The 15,167-nt window shown below is 31.7% G+C and overlaps 1 protein-coding gene and 1 long non-coding RNA gene across 2 annotated transcripts; both read right to left on the minus strand.

Annotated features, from left to right (window-relative positions):
* Positions 1-375: 375 nt before the first annotated feature.
* On the minus strand, positions 376-5,257 carry LOC103492293 (uncharacterized). Its single transcript, XM_008452601.2, has 3 exons — positions 5,015-5,257; positions 2,274-2,474; positions 376-855 (listed from the first exon to the last, which is right to left on the minus strand). Exons 2-3 carry the CDS (start codon positions 2,453-2,455, stop codon positions 669-671), a joined length of 369 nt encoding a protein of 122 aa, XP_008450823.1. The 5' UTR covers positions 2,456-2,474; positions 5,015-5,257; the 3' UTR covers positions 376-668.
* A 5,753-nt stretch (positions 5,258-11,010) lies between these two features.
* On the minus strand, positions 11,011-13,355 carry LOC103492294 (uncharacterized). Its single transcript, XR_538233.2, has 2 exons — positions 13,144-13,355; positions 11,011-11,344 (listed from the first exon to the last, which is right to left on the minus strand). It is a non-coding gene; the product is annotated as an uncharacterized LOC103492294 (long non-coding RNA).
* Positions 13,356-15,167: the final 1,812 nt, after the last annotated feature.

Consider the following 15,167-nt stretch of genomic DNA (forward strand, 5'->3'; position numbering starts at 1 on the left):
AAGCCTGATTTTTAGAATAGAAAATTTAATGGTAATTATAACTACCGTTAAACTCTCTCGAATGGTCTTTGCAATTTGCTATAATTTAAAATTAAAATCTACATAACACTGTTTTACATTCTCCCAAAGTAGATTTTTCTAAAATCATACATTGCAATTGATTCCAAACTAAGCCTAAACCCTATAAACTTGTTCCTGTGCTACAAAAAATTCAATAAATTTGTCTCAATAGGTTGGCATCCATAAAGATTAGACCTATAATATAGATTTTTTTCTTCCATGAGTAAACGAAGAGGCAATGATTCATGAACTAAGACCTTAAATCAACTTAAAATTTAAGAGTGAATTCATACAAAGATGAAAACAAGAGAGAGGTTATTGACATGAAATCAATTGAAATGTTATATAATGATTCTAGAAACTTTGCGGGAGATTAAATAAAGCAACAGCATCATTATCCATCCAAGTTATTTTGGAACATGGATTATTAATAAGTAATCAACTGATTTCCTCACCAAATACTAAGCTTCTAAAAAAATTTGCAGGAAAACAACAAAATTTCATGCAGAATTCAAGTCATTCGAGTGGTACAAACGACAGCAGCAACGGTGCTGGAAACCGAGCTTAAGAATGAACACTAGAGCCGTGTTTTCCCAAAGCGAAAAACCTCAGACATAGTATCCAGTGAAAGTAAAACCCCTTCCCACAATTTCACCAGCACAAAACCATGCAAAACACTCCAGACCAAATAGAGCAGCAATGCCTGCATCTTCCACCTTCAGATCTTGTCTGTTCTTCCATAATTGTTTTACGTAATCAAGTTCCTTGTGGAATGATTCATATCGACCTGGAATACTGTATCGATAAGATGCATGTCAAAATGATATTCCTTTAGCCTCATATGTTCCACGCACAGAATTTGCTTGAATTTCTTTAGATATAAGATTACAGAAGAATATAGTTTTCCATGTCAATAATAAATCAGGTTTCCCCATCATAAAGTGTTTCTTAAAGTTCAAAGGACAAGTAAGGAGCGAGAAAGAAAAACACTAGCATTTTTTTGTGAGGCAGACTATATATACAACAACTAAAATAAAAAGAGAAAGCATAGTTGAAGAGGAAATATGAGAAGAAAAAAAAAAGACTCCAAGATGCATGAAATATTGCATTTAGGCTTTAGTAATTTTGAAATCTTTTAGTTAATAAACAAGGAAAAACTCTAATTATTGCTATTTTAAAAAATAATGAAAAATTTCCAAGCCCTGGGGTTTAAGCCTTGGGGCTTCACAAAAGGGGTATGACTTATTTTGTGAAGGACAAGGCGCGGGACCAGCGCCTTGAGCCTAAAAGACTGCCATCATGCGTAAAAAAAAGTAATGTAGCTCATATGAGAAGAGTACAATAGAGTATCTCACATGTGAAAAGATGATTTCCAGATGGCTTAAGTATTGTGTTCAGTTTAATGATTAATTTGTATATGTAAGGTAGTATAAAATATATTCAAAGGGAGTTGATAATAAATATAAATGTGGAGTTGTTATGATACTTATTATGTGTTTCTTCGTATATTTCTAAATTTTTTTAAAAAGCTAGGACATAAGTATCACGTGTAATTACAGAAGTATTCTAACGAGTTCAAGGTGCCTTTCAAGAACCATTTGAACTCTATAAATCATATTGCACATAAAGTAAATCTATGGACATCAATGTGAAGGAAAACTTACTATGCAACAAGCCGATGCTATATATATTTGAAAAACCTTAAAATACATGAATTTTGAAGTTCAAAGCCAGCAATGCCAATTATGACAATATATATTGTTAGGATCCATTGACTTTTTTTTTCTCTACAACAGTCGGACATAAACTCATAAAGGTCGCAGCACTACAACTTTAAGTACAACATCCTATGAATAAAAGACAAATTAAACTACATGTGTAAAAAGGGACTCTAGAAGCCAGAGACTGTGTCGATTAAAGACTGGAGAGGAGGCTTATGCTCATTCAGTCAAATGGACTAGACAAATGATACCATATATTGAGAAGAAAATGTAAGAGTGAAAGTGGAGGAAGAGGGGAGGAGGAAAACATTTACAGACAAAATGAAACTAGAGAACACAAATGACTAAGCACAGAGGATATTTCACCAACAGACCAAGAAAAATTTGAGTCTGCATTATTGTTGGAAGAATGGGTACTCTTAGCTAATTCCAAAAAGATGCAAAGCGATGAAATCAAATAATATGCCAAAAAGAGTGTGTAGAAACTTTGACCTTGCAAGGCGAGTGTAAAGCAATTGCTTAGAGAGCTCGTTGCATTTCTCCACTGTAGGTGGCTCCTGAATATATTGCTTGTTTTGTTCCAATAATTGCTTGTAGTAAGAACACCCATTTTTTAACACAAATTGTGATGCTTGAGTGGCCTTGGATTGTAACTGAGCCAACTTGGATGCCATTAGTTTAAAGTCTTATGCCCTGAAAAGCAGTATACAGATAATATGAGATACTGTAACAGCCGAGTATATCAAGGCTTCTGATAGTTATGGACCTATGGTTCCCTTTCTTCAAATTGGGAAAGCCTTTTGTAACTATCATATATCAACAATCCCTTTTGTAAATAGATGTTCGTAATTCAATGTAATTGTTTCTTTAAAAGAGAAAAAAAAGACTCAAGAACGCGAAAAAGGTGTTTATAGAATATCCTTATTAACTAATCATGATATTATATTACTTTATATATTTACAAATCTTTTATTTCCCAAAAAAACTCATCAGCCCCTCAAAATCAATTGTTCAAACGTGGCCTAACATTTGACATCATAGCATTTTGGTCTTAAACCTAGGACCATATGATATGACCACCAAGCTCTTCCCGGGTTTTAGTATCTACAAAATCAAACATAAAATAAAATCTAATGAACGTTTACTAAATGATTAACCACACATTGACTTGGATGAGATATATCATGAATATTCTAGATAGTGCCTCCTGCCTGAAGTATTAAGAAGATTTGACACCATAGTTTCCTTTCAAAACATCATAAGCCTAAATAAGAGGAGAGATCGACAAGCCCAAGTAGCAATCAGAAACGGTACAATCAAAAGGGCAAGGTAGCTTTTGCCAGGCAGTCCACAAACGGAAAACTCCCCATTAAGGTTTGATAACAAATGATATGGAGCTCCACTCAGCACGCTCACTACAAGCAAAAGAATTAATTGTACTCTGATGGGATTGTTACCACAGAGTATTAGTCATAGACTCATCACTGGTGGGTTTATTGGTGTAAATATGGACATGAATAGCACTGTTATAAGGATCAGAGGGAGACGTGTAAAGTATATTGAGTAAAAGACATGTGATGTTGACATTTGCTTTAATCGGAGATTCGGTTCGTGGTCATCAGTAAATAGGTCTTGCTCAAATCTCACTCATACCCTACTCGGGACAGCAGCCACTCCCTCTGTTTTCTACTCATGAAACAGATCCAAACAAACAACATCCAATCAGAGTGAGTCATCCAAACAGATAAGAAAGACTCTTCAACAAGCCACTTGATTTATGAATAACGAACGAAAGAGCATCCTCACATCAACAGCTGAAACAGAAACAACCTTCGAAACAGACTCCGCGGCAACGGACCTCTTTGTCGTACCTCTTTGCGAGCTACTTTGTTCTTCTCAAATCAGCCCATTTCATGGAATATCTTAGGCAAAATGTCAATTTTCTAACTTTTAGACCTTGGGCAAGGTTAGAATACGCGAGACTGATAGGGCAAGGGGAATTAGCATTCTCACTTGAAGTTCAAAAGAAGCAACTGGAGAGAGAGAATTCCCTCAAAAGACTGCAGACCCATGTATTTTACTTCCAAAAAATCAATCTGCAATCGTGAATTTATACCCCAATTTTTAATTCCTACACTACTGATACAGTTCTGGCCCTGGATCAAAACTTTGAGAGCAAACGCTGACAGAGATGAGTATTTTCATTTTGGAATTGGAATTGGAAGGTAGTACTAGTACCACTGAGTTGGTTAGGAACAAAGACAACGAAATTTGTTTAGAAACTTTAAACTGCTTTGATGAAACAATCAAAACCAAGAGACAACCTTTTTGTCTTACTCATCAATGGGTTGGAACTTTGTGGGTAAGTCTCTCGTTGGTACTTTGAAGGAGGCTAAAAAATTCACGCCTACTTGCTGAACTTGCAAAAAAAAACTAAGATTACCGAGTAGGAGTTGCCTCCTCTCCTTCTTTCACGTTTTTCTGTATCTGCGAGTTTCTAGGCCAACATACCTTGAATCGTTCTGCTTGGACCAGTGATTATTTCAACGACCATATTAGGCCATCCCTTACTAGTTCATTCTTTCCCAATTTTATTAGGTTAGAAATGTTGTGTGACAGCAGATCAAAGTTACAGTGCAGTCCAACGAGGAAACTATGACTCAGGGAAGCGTCAATAGTAGCTGTCAAAACTTCTAGGAAGTACAAAAAGACATAGAGAACCAGAAATATATGCTGTAGAATACTACACTGACTGCGACTTATAATGACGCCAAGAGTAGAACCACAACCAGAACCAAAATCCTCGCAGAACAGACCCCACATTCCACCGTCAGATATCTATAATGTTGAGATATTAAACAATACAAAATCGCCGAAAAAAAAGCCCCTCAAATTAAGCAAAATAAGCTGTATATTGCTAATTTCAACATAGAAACAAAAACCCAGTGTCCAATGCCATCTTTCGAAAGAAAATAAACACCTCACGACGGTTCCCTAATGACTAAACCCTGAACACCAAGACTTCAAAGCCGAGATTCAAAATTCAACAAATACAAAACACACCCAATAATCCATCAAACTAATTAAAAGATCTAAGAATAACGAGACCGCAAGAGTACATCAGCAAACAATGAATTGAGATCTGATGAAAAAAGTTGTTAAAAAGAATCAATACAGAGGTGAAATCACAAAACCATCAAATGCAAACTAAAGATGAGTAGCAGAACTTTTACCTTAGAATGTCAGATTAAGAAATCCAAAATCAAAGAAACGAAAAAGAAATTGAAAAAAGAGACGGAGTGAATTGCTGGTTGATTCTTCGTCGTAAGGCTAGCTTCTTAGTGTGCCGCCGCGAGCTAAGCGGAGTTTCGTGAATGAGAGAATACGGAGATGCGATATGATGAGAAAGACGGAGGCTATACCCACCAAGGGCCGTTTCGAGAATTCCTCCTCTTTTTTCGTTTTCTCTTCTCTTAATACAAAAACTCAACGACCTTTTCTTAAGAAATTAAAAATAAAAAAAAAACACATATAATTGTAATTACAATTACATGCTCAAACCTTTATCTATGTCCTAATCTTATAAAATGTTAATATCGGAGACACGAGGAAAATTAGATCCATTAAAGATGAAAACCCGAATTCTTAAACTCGTATAATTTATATAGTTATGTAAGTTTGATGACTTGATTTTAAATTTTGGATAAGTTTGAGAGATCAATTTTTTATGTTAAAAGTTTATGGGTACAATTTGTAACTATCTGCCATATATTTCATGTTTTAGCATTTGGGAAGATTCTTCCGCTCTCGACTTTAACATTTAAAGGAGTCAATTTCATGACTTAATAAATATTACCGCTTTTCAAACTCAAACTTTCAGTTTCATCCATTTAAATCTCATTATCCTTAATAGAACTTGGGGTGTATTTGGTTCAGATTTTGAAGGGTTTAATTTTACAAAAAGAAAAGAACTATTTTCAAAAGAAATTATAGTGTTTGATAAATTTAAATAATGTATTTTTTAGAATTTGATTTATAAAAGAATTCATTTCAGAAAAATTCGTGTAAATCATATTTTTACGAAATGAATTTTAGAGTGATTGATCGGGAAATTGAATTTTTTTCATCTTATATGAAAATTACAAAAATGTCATTATTAGTGGTTAATAAATTACTATTATTATGTTTCATCTTATTTTTGTTGGTTGTTAATAATAATGCCCCTACAAAAATGCCTTAAATTAAAAAAAAGAAAAAAAAATATTAGTATGTTATTTAAGAAAATTTATTATTTACTATGTTTTGTTGTTAAATATTGATTATAGTTTTTATAATCGTAAATTTAAGTATCAACATACTTCTACTTTTAAAATAAAATTATTTAAAAAATTTAATACGAAAAAAAAAGTTTGGTTTTAACTTTACTAATTTTAAAATTTTAACACATTTAGTTTCAATATATCATGCAATTAATTTCAAAGTATATTTCTTTTTAAAAAATCAAAATATATGTATTTTTTATGAAATTAGGTAATAGTGTTTTGTAGTTATTTATGCTAAGTATAATCATTTTTTATATATGACAAACCAAATGAAATTCACGTATAAACACTTATAAAAAAATCTTTCAAAATTAAACTCTTTTGTAAGAAAGTATTTAAAAGGAAATGTATTATTGAAAAATATATTTTTTCATAGACAAACCAAATGCACCCATAATCTATTGATATTTTGTGTTTAGATTAATGTTTATATTTACGAAATTGAAATTTTATGGTTAGTATTGGTATAATATAGTGAGAACATTTGAAGTTCGAGGTCTTGAATTTATATAGAATTATTAGTTTAGGTTCCAATTGATACAACACCTAAAAAAAGTACTAAAAAATTGAACTTCCAATGTAGAGCGGTTATTCCTTGCGATGGTAATGGAGATGTTGACTAGTTCAATGATTCCTTCGTCTCTTCGTTTTCAATTCCATCGTTATGGTAATTAGATTCAAAGCTATTTGAAAGAGCTTTCACATATGGTGGATGAAGAATTCGTTCATTTCTTTTATTTGTTGTTGATTTGATGATATTGGGTGTTCGAAATAGAGATGTCCACAGGGTGGGGCGGGACCGGGATGCCACTCCCCATCTCCGCCTCCCTAAACCATTCCCCATCCCCACCAAATTTCCCGCAGGGAATGGGTCGAGGATTCGCGAGGGAAATGTTCCTTTTTTTTTATGTTTAATCTCATCTTCCAATCCACATTTACTTGAAATGTGCATACATTTCCGATGTTGTTTTATTTTTGATAGAATATTATCAATTTTTTATTTAAAACAATTCAAAATATCAAATTCTCGTTATTGATAAAAATAAAAATTCAACTATTAAAAGATTCATTTAGAAATCCATCCATAAAAATAAAACATTCATGTAAAAAAAAATCAAATATCAATCAATAAGTATTTTAACAAAGCCTCCAATTACATCATATTTTTCAGGACACAACATATTTTTTAAAGAAAAGTTTACAAATTACAACTCAAGGTACAACATATACCTATACTTTTTAAAGTTCACAACATAGAAATAATAATAAAAAAGAATAAAGAAATGGAATAGACAAAAAAAAAAAAAAAGGGAAGGAAGAATATTAAATAAAAAATATTTGTATTTAATCACATATATATCGGGGCTGGGGCCAAAGGCGGGGTCAGGGAATGTATTCCCCGTCCCCGACCCAGTGTTGCCAACGGGGAAAAGAATTTCCCCACTCCCTCACCCGTTTCTCGTGTAATCGGGATTCCCTATCCGTTTGGAGCGGGTCCTCGCGGATCCCAACCTCACGAGTTAAATGGATATCTCTAGTTGGGAGCGGTGGTTGTTTGGCCTTCGTTCAAAATGTTTTAAGAATATTTATAGTATTTGTGTTGGCCTAATGGTAGTAAAAGTTTGTTAAATCTAATAAAAAAAAAAAAGGTACACATTGGTACAATTTGAGATTTAAGCTTTTAACACATTTATGAATTGGGTAGTTTAGTCATTTTAGTAAATTTCATTTAATATTAAAAATATCAAACTTTAACTATTTTTACAATATTTTAGAAGGATTTTGCTCCAATCCACCTGTTGAACTTACATTTGTTGTGGGCCTATTTCTCAATTCCAAGGCCCATTTATGTAACTGTGAACCCCAAGGCCCAATCATGAGCATATGATTAAGACTCAAAGCTTAAAATTTCACCAAATACCACAAATCATAAATATTAGCAGAAGAAAACAATATTTGCATAAATGTCAAACTTTGACAGGTCATATGGTAAATTTTTAAAACATTCTGATTTTTTCCTTCGGTTTTCTTCCTCTCATGCTATTAGTGATGACTTCTATCAATGACATCATGCATAATTTATCGGTATGTTTTTCATTAATTCATCACTAATCATTTGAACGTTGAATTATATCTACTATTAATACTTTGATCTTGATTGGTACATTTTCACGTGAAGGTGATATAGAATTGTAGGTAGTTGTATTGAGTAGCACTTTTAAAAATAATAACTAACTGTATGCTTAAAGGAACATTTTCTTCCAAATAATTATAAATATAACAAAGTCTATCAATGATATATTTTAACTTCGTCGCTAATAAACTTCTATAAAAAATAAACTTTGATATAAAATTTGCTATATTTAACTTATGATTTAGTATTATGTTACATGTAAATAGTTTGTACGTAATTTTTATATTCGTGGTTATCTTTTGTATAGAATTGTTAAAGGAATTTGATCGATAAATTCTAGAAATCTTGTATCAGCGATGCACTATATCGCTAAGTGCCTTCTAGCCGTTATTTTGTTAGCGACATAGTCTATCGTTGAAAGATTCTTTCACATTATGTTATAACTATCAATATTTTAGACTTGATTGCTATATTTACCAATATTTGATATATGATTTAATTTATTTTTATAGAAAATGAGTATCATATATTTAAGTCTTATCGATGAATTGCCATTTGCCGATTGATGGATAAACATGTAATACATTTGGCTAATTGTCGTCTAGTTTGCAATTTGTAGTTTTTGTAGGAAACCATTATCCATCCTTTATAATGATATTTTATAGATTTGATTGAGTTTTAAACCAAATTGATATATCTCAATTTACTAGTACTATATATATCTTTGATCAAAAGATCAAAACGTCATATCTTCATAAACTCGACAATCATAAGAGCATTAAAAAACCAGCCAACAAATCACTCAACATTCAACTAACAAAGTACTTAAATCCAACCAGAATAAATGTTAAACACGAAAATTAATCAAAGACACTGAAAAGTAGTCTTACTCAACAAAAAGAGAAAACTTAAACGTACCAGTTATTCAAGTTCTATTAAAAATTTATTAAATTTTTTTTTTATTATTATGCAACAAACTAACTACGACGCCATAGACCTCAATGAGAGCACAAGGCACTCAAAAGGAGGGAGCCTAGAATCAAAGTTGCAACACCACGTGCCAAAAAGTGGATGACAAAATTACATTTATGCTTACAATGAACAAAAAAATAACATCGTCTAAGAGAACTCAAGCAAGTCCTTTAACCAAGTTTTTAGTCTCAGTCAAGTACGCGGATGACTCAATAAGAGCACGAATGATATCCACTGACTTTAACTCCACCTATAGAGGATGATGTTACAGTACTCATAGCCTCCTCTTCCAACGCCTTGATGGACCACTTTTATTAGATTTTTCTTACTACTATTCATAATATTTTATCATTAGCATAAAAAGATATCCTAAGAGTTGAGTCCTCCACTCCACTACAAAAAGAAAACGTAAGCCTTTTATTATTATTATCATCATTATTGAAAAAAGAAATCCACCTGAAAGTTGAGAATATAAAACACAAAAACAATGTCCTCCCCATGCCTGGGGGAATACTTCCAGTTTTGATGCCATTCCATTGGCTCGTTTAATAAAAATCAGAAGCACATTGGCATTGCTTTGGAAGCTTTGGGGGAGTGAGCCTCGAGTGGAGTGAGCCTCGAGTAATAAATAAATATACTCACACACACACACAAGCAAACAAAAGAAGGATTAAAAAAACAAAGGGTGAGTTTCCGAGGAGGTACATACAAAATAGAAACTTGCAATTCAATTCCCAATAGGTTTCGAAACAGCTAATCCTCAGTCGTCTCATGGGGTTTGTGAAGCCAAAGCATGGGGAAGACTCTACTGTTTGTCACCATACAACTACTCTCGTGATCATCCCGAGAATTTTAGAACTACATGAGTATCATACTCCATCTATTTGTTTCCATTATAATTTTTTCTTCGTTAATATCACAAATCTTAGCGGATTCTACGTTAGTCAACTAACGTAGCACACAATAAATAGATGTTGTATAGTAGTTTTTATTGGACAATGATTAGATATAACCTATATTGCACCTAATCTCATGTACACATCTCTTAGTACATAATTAAAAGGTTTCCTTTTCATGAACAACTATCTCGATTGCACAAAGATAAACGCAGCGAAGATAGAACCCAAACGTCTTCTTTTTCAATTTTTATACATTCGGATGAAAAATATTCAAGTGCATTTATCTTTATGGATTCTCCAAATTGTTTGATCATAATTTGTACATAACAACTTCTAAACTAATTTTTTAAAAATATTTTGATTTATTTTTTATATGAATGATGGAAATTTGATGCATAAAGATAAATGCTTCATCGAGTATTTCTCTCGATGGTCTGTCTTTGATGTGTAAAGAAGTCCCATAGCTTCGGGCACATGCTGACTTACGTGCACTAGAGACAACTATTTAAGAATTTGGGTCAAGTCGGGTTAATATATATTTTTGCATGATTCTTATGTTAAGACAGGCTACGGTACATCCAACTCAAATTACTAAGGATATATATAAGAGAATACAAAAACAATCATCTATCAGTGTCTTTTGACAGCAACCTGAGTCCAGAGTTTTTTGAGTTGACATGACATCAAGATATGGATTCTTTTTTCCTTGTACAATAGTGACTTAACACCAATCAGTAGTGTAACAATATTCTGGTCAAGTTATCTTATTATTTTGAAAAAGGCAAACAAAAAATATAAGAGCTAATTATAATTTTGGTCCAATAAAAATTAGATTCCAGTCTTTGCGGTTTATTTTGAGATGTTTTCAAATATAGTAAAATAAATCAAAATAACTAAAAATGTATCAAAATTATTTTAAATTTTATTAATGATAAACACCGTTGATAGAAGTTTATGATTGTCAATTCCGTCTTTGTAAAATCACGACTAAACAACTAAAAATAGTTTGAATTGAATTGAAACAAATTTTCTACCCATATTTTTCTTTGACACCTCTCAGAGCAGCTGTTGACCAGTAAGATTTGAGCATGTGACCTTAGATTTTCCCCCTTTCGGTTTTTACACAGTTACAGCAGCCAAAGAAGATAGTGCCAAGTTGCCACTTTAATATATTAGAATGGGACAGCAGAAATACAATTGGCATATCACGCATGGCAATTGCCATTTGCTAAAACTCTGCAAAAAAAATACAAACAAAATATAATTAATGAAATGTGAAGAAGAAGAAGAAGAAAAGGACACTAACATGCTTCTCTCTCTAAGAAGAAGAAGAAAAGGACACTACCATGCTTCTCTCTCTCTCTCTCTCTCTATGTTTATATATAAATTCATCATTTGTTGTGCAGTCATGTTTATGCATGCATGCAGTCTGCAGAAGAAGATCCTTCAATTTTTTAAAAGAAAATCTGCTTTTGTTTGTGAAGAAAGAAAAGCAGAGAAGACAATCAATCAATCATGTGGTTGGTTGAAGTTTCGAGGCCTTTCTCTGATCCACAAAAGAGAGAGAGAGAGAGAACGAAAACAAAAGAATCCTAATTTATACAAAACCCCATTTTCATGAGTCCCAATGCACAAGCTCATAGACTCTGTTGGCAAACGGCAAGCCAGCCTGGTTGGGTTTGGCTGGAAAAGAAAATGGGATACAAAATCAAATCATGTACAATATAATTAATCATTATTAGCCTAAAGGGCTTGACTCACTCCCTCTTTTGACATGCCTGTGGTGTGGAGGTTCTTGGATCACATAATTTTTTAAAATTAATTAAGCATCATAGTGATAATTTAGGAGTTCCTAATGATTAATACTCCCATCAGAAAGAGAATATTTTGTATGATATTATTTTTGGTTTTCTGAAATGGAAATTAGTTCTCAATTGTGTTGTCAGAAAAGCGACAAATTACATGAAATAAAGATATTACATTTTAGTATGTTTAAGGTGTCTGTTAGGTGTCTCTTCTGAAAAAGTGTGTTTATAAGTTTTTTTCCCTCTAAGTGATCTTCACAGCTCTGTAACAGGTAAGAATTAAGAAATTATTTTATTGATTAATTAATGTATACATTCATTTCATTTAAGAAAATCCTAAAATAAAGAACAATAAAGGCGAGATCATAGTTTCTTATATTTTTCATTCACAATTATTGTTCTCACTAGTTACAGTCTAATGTACAAAACAAAACCTTCAAGCAAGAAGGAAATATGGGAAGGTAATATTTCTTAATCACAACCATTTGTGTCGCTAGTGAGTGCTTGTTACATACACGACTCCTTAGTTGTCAAGTTTTGGCTAAAAATTAATATGAACCAGCTCAATCATTCCCCTGATATTCCAAATTGGTTTGACATTAAAAAGATATTTCAAGAAACAGATCCATACAAGAAAACAAAAATTCAATCCTTTTTCCTTTTTCTTTTAAAGGACAACGTTCAAGCTCCAGCTAAACCTTCTAAATATAGGACTGGGCAGGCCAGTTAACCAATAGATAAAGGGTTTTTTCAACAGAGTAATACAAAAACACAATGGGAGTCAGACTTGAGGTAAAATTATATAACAAAAAATGACAATGGGGAGAAACCCAATGCAAGAACTGCCCAGAAAACAATGAAACAAAATGGCAAATAGAATAAGATCAAAAACTTGAGTGGGCACAGAATCAAAAGGACGGTGATGAATCAAACAGCTAAAAAATGCAAGTTGGGAAGCAAGCAAAGATTTTGGCAAGCAGCAGCATTCAAGTGGGGAATGGGGGAAGGACGTGACAGATGATGAAACAAAACAATATATATAAAATAAAATAAAATAAAGAAGATAAGATATTATTGGTGGTCAAACTCGTATGTGAAAAAATGGCGGTGGATCACATTATAATGCTAAACAAGCATTTCATCAAACAGTTTGAAGTCAGAAATGAAAGATGAGATTATAAATGCTAAGAGAAAAAAGAGAGAGGACCCAGAAGAAAATGGATATCTTACCAACGATTCCTCGAAGATTGAATATGGAAGAACAAGAAAATGGGAAATTTAAAAAAAAAAAAATGACAAAGATTGGCGTGTCTCTGTTTCTACGAAAACTCCATGAGACTGTCTTGGAGCTGGGATCCTCTGTTTGCAAAAACGTGTTCGTACAAACACGTGCCGCTCTCTTCACACGTACGCCGTAGGGACATGTTATATTGAATGCCATTATAATCACAGTCCCTACCGCCACCTCCTTACACTTTTCGATACTAAAAAGTATATTTGACAACACGAACCTCTTTGGACCTATACTAAATTTACAATTTGGTTTTTGAATTATAAGTAAAAATTATGTCATCTCTAATATTTTTTAAACAAATTTCTCAACATTTTATCATATTTTCTCAAACTTATAACTAAATTGAAAAATAGAGATTAAGAAAGCCAAAGAAAATCCTTTATTTACACTTAGATCTTTTTAGATATAAAAAAATGAGTTAAAATATTTATAGATATAACAAAATATTACTAATATATGCTACTAGATACTATTAAACTGTTATCGTATATTGTTAATAGATATCGATAAACGCTGATAAACTATGAAATTTTGTTATATTTATAAATATTTTTAACAGTTTTGTTATCTACCACAAATTTTTTTGAAAAGTTCAATTTATATTAATAGTTTTTTTTTCTCTTTCTAAATAAGTTATAAAAACTAGAAAAAAAAAATGTATTTTTAATCGTTAGATTTTGAATGAATAGATCACTCGTTTGCATGAATTTTGTCTTTGAATGAGATCGCTCATTTGCGTTTGAAGTTCTATTTAACTTTTGTAGTGCTAAACATGATATTTGAATTAAGCACAAGTATTTAGTCAAATCTTCTCGATCGGATTATAACATATTTTTTTGAATCTTTGCTTCATTGCTTCGTTGCTAGTTAGAAATCAATAAAAATAATTATTCTTTAGTTTAAGTCTTTCTCGTTTTCAAATGTCACAATAACTGAATTCCATATTCTTCTTAATTCAAATAAGCACTTAGAAATGTACTCTTTAAATTTAGTATGAATGTGAAGAGATAATAATCTTGTTCATAACTTGGGCAATTAGTTTTTTTTTTTTGAACAATTGGTCATGGATTGTTAGGATTAGGAATAGCTGGATTCATTCCATGATAGAAAATCAATTTAAATCACCCAATTCTCATTCTTTCAATTGATAATCCAAAATAAATCTTTGTTTCTCTTTATTCTTATTTCCATTAATTCATTTGCATGATTCTTTAGCTACATTCATATGTTCTTGGAATTGTCACCACAACCCTCCTTATATTAGCTTGAATTTGTTCCTTATCTTTAATTGGATATTCACCTTGCAATTTCCTCGAGTTCGATCCCCGACTTTTGCTATATTACGTAATTTTGTATATATTTTTTCTAGGGTTTAGTTGAGTGCTTTTACAAATTAACTTTGTTTGGGTTGAGATTCGTCTTAAATGATATGCGTTTCTTAGCATCTAACAATCTTGAAATCTATGAAGAAAATTTGAAACAAAACTCAAATCTCAAGTGTAAACTTGTAACTTTTAGAAATCTAGAGACCAAATTGAAATTAAACTTACCTTAAAAGATTAAAAGTGTAACATTTTCAAACTTATGAACAATATGAAAATCTAGACCCAACTCCTATAAATCGAAAAGAGCATGGTGAAGAATAATTAATAATATGTTTACTTAAGAATAATTGGTCGATCATATGTAGTTCAATTAACATAAAAATTGTAATATTGACCTCTAAGTTAATGTTTGCTTTTCTTCTCCCCTCTCTAAGAAAACAAAATTAAGTTTATTTTTCAACTTTTGATAATCAAATCCTTAGTAGAAGATTTAGCTAACTTTATATATAAATAAAATTTATTTAAAATAAAAAAATTATTTAAAATAATTAAAAATATAACGAAATATTATATTCTATTGGTGATAGATCTCAATAGAATATATCGATAAAACACGATGTATCTATTTTAAATAT

This window comes from Cucumis melo, chromosome 2, assembly GCF_025177605.1.
Source record: "Cucumis melo cultivar AY chromosome 2, USDA_Cmelo_AY_1.0, whole genome shotgun sequence".
In the NCBI taxonomy this organism is placed as follows: Eukaryota; Viridiplantae; Streptophyta; class Magnoliopsida; order Cucurbitales; family Cucurbitaceae; genus Cucumis; species Cucumis melo.

Excerpts from the sequence above, each read along its gene's own strand:
- LOC103492293 (XM_008452601.2), bottom strand. The coding sequence starts at position 2,455 with ATGGCATCCAAGTTGGCTCAGTTACAATCCAAGGCCACTCAAGCATCA. Across the intron at positions 856-2,273 it reads CTTTACACTCGCCTTGCAAG|TATTCCAGGTCGATATGAAT; the intron begins GTCAAAGTTTCT and ends TTATCGATACAG.